The sequence below is a fragment of the Theobroma umbraticum genome, unplaced genomic scaffold, assembly GCF_002168275.2.
Source record: "Theobroma umbraticum cultivar Fairchild unplaced genomic scaffold, ASM216827v3 scaffold_204.0, whole genome shotgun sequence".
NCBI lineage: Eukaryota > Viridiplantae > Streptophyta > Magnoliopsida > Malvales > Malvaceae > Theobroma > Theobroma umbraticum.
The window spans coordinates 5,936,966-5,939,244 of NW_018397267.1; the positions used below are offsets into that span (position 1 = coordinate 5,936,966).

Here is a 2,279-nt window from a genome sequence, read left to right on the forward strand (position 1 = left end):
GATTAATAATTTTTTTATATAATCTGTACTATTTAAAGGTTAAATATTTAAAGATAATTTCTTTACAATTAAATATAAAAGTAAATCTCATGAAAAAAATCTTATATAATCAAGATTAATAAAAAAATGACATATTGGTGAAATTTTAAGCAACAATCAATAATGTAACGTTACAATACATATTTGAGAGTTACATAATCATATTTTAATTTTTAAAGACTAAAATTATTGAGAATACATAACTAGAAAAAAAGAAAAATATGATAAGTAAAAAATAGAATTAAATAAGAAAAAAATATATAGTTGATGATTCGCAGAAATTTGAAAAAGAAAATTTATAAAAACTTAAAACATATAATCAAATAGAATAGAATTGAAAAAAACCAAATATAAATAATAATAATAACAATAGAAAAAGAACGATAAAAAACCTTTATTTCATTCTAATTTCACAATTAAAAGACAAAAGAGAAGAGAAAGAAAAAGAAAGAAATGGAAAGAGGTGTGAAGAAACTTAAAAGAAAAGTATTTAAGAGTTAGGGTAAAATTAAATAGATTTATAAGATTATTTTATTATTTTTTATTTATCTTAATAATTTAATAAAAATTATTTTAGGGTCCCATTAAAATATATATATATATAGTATATTGTATTAATAATTTAATAAAAATTATTTTGGGCTCCTTAAAAATATATGTAATATATAGAAAATTTTAAAATTTTTGGAGACCATGTGAAGGGATGCTCCTCCCCTAGTAGGTAGAGTTCATGAGTTATTTTCATATTTGGGATGTTTTAAAAAGTTTAACTTGATGGTTTAGATATAAAGATAGTTAAAAGGATTTTTTTTTTAAACTTTTCCTTGAAGTATACGTGTTTTATCTTTTTTTCTTTCTTTATATTATACGTGACATACTGTTAAGCGTTACTACACCACTATCCAAAACCTACACATATTATCCAATTACATATTCTTCCCATAATGTTCAATAAACCGTTATTTAATGTGCTCTTCTCATAACCTATTTTTCCCACAATGAACATGCTTTTCTCATAAAATGCTTATTCTTTTATATATAGAACGTGTTCTCTTATAAACACTATTCAATTATATACTCTTCTTTTAACCCTTAATAAGTCATTCTTTCCATAGTGAATATACCTTTTTATAACAAGTATGTTCTTCCATAAAGAATGTGTTCTCTTAAAAATACCCTCCGCCTATCAATTATTCCTAAGAGAACAATCCTATTTAATATAAATATGAAAATTTGATAATTAAGTAAGAGATCAACAAATTATCAGAAATTACTCTCAAAAGTCTCTATAAGTTCTTCCAAATATTCTCTCCACCTAACTCTTTCTATTTGTCATGATTTATTGTTTTCTCTATTTTTTTTTATTTTCTCGCCACTTACCACCAAAATGCTTACGTTTCAAACACTGCTCCAGTCTTCTTCTGCTGCCTTTGACGCATCTCATTTTACTTATTACAACACCTCCTTTCTCTCTCTACCTTCTACACTGGCTACACTTAGATATATCTAACAACCACCACCTGACTATGAATCTATGAGTTATAAATTACTGAACAACATCCAGCATTTATTTTTAGCTGTACTTACCTTTCCTTTGACTGCATATGTACATTGAAGAGTATACGTCGAATTTTGGACTATCCATAAACATGAAGGTCCAGCAGTTAAGTGCTGGGGTCCAGGATTGAGAGGTCGGGATAGCCAGATGACAGGAATTCGGCTGATCTCCACCAGCATTGTCCAAGCTGCAAATCCCAAGGGACAAGCTCACAAGATTGAGTTAACCCCATGGGATCTTCATTTCCTTCTAGCAGAGTACATTCAGAGGGGCCTTCTCTTTTACATGCCAGAGTTGAATCAGGAGGAAGAATCAGAAACCGTTTGGGTAAACTACGTTAAAACCTCTCTTTCACTGGCTCTGGACCACCTCCCACCTCTTGCGACCATTGAACATGACAACGACACCACTTCCTTTTCCCTTGACTGCAATAATGCTGGGGCTCTGTTTGTCCATGCAACAGTTGATGATGACGTAACCACTCCAGATATCACCCAACCTCTTTATGTTCCTCCCGTTGTCGCCACGTTTTTCCCGTTCAATGGAGTTAAAAACTATGAAGGTACTGTCAAACCATTACTTGCGGGACAAGTAACTAAACTTGCCGATGGCGTCACCATTAGTGTTTCCATCAACCACACAGTCATCGATGGTGTATCCTTTTCCCATTTCTTCAGTTCTT

The 2,279-nt window shown here is 30.4% G+C and overlaps 1 protein-coding gene across 1 annotated transcript in view; it reads left to right on the forward strand.

Annotated features, from left to right (window-relative positions):
- The first annotated feature begins 1,744 nt into the window (after positions 1 to 1,744).
- The window catches only part of LOC149526710 (putative acetyltransferase At3g50280), a 2,126-nt gene continuing 1,591 nt past the window's right edge, over positions 1,745 to 2,279 (forward strand). The window contains exon 1 of the mRNA XM_089784901.1: positions 1,745 to 2,159. Within this exon, the coding sequence (XP_089641027.1) occupies positions 1,745 to 2,159 (415 nt within the window). The remainder of the gene's footprint in view (positions 2,160 to 2,279) is intronic.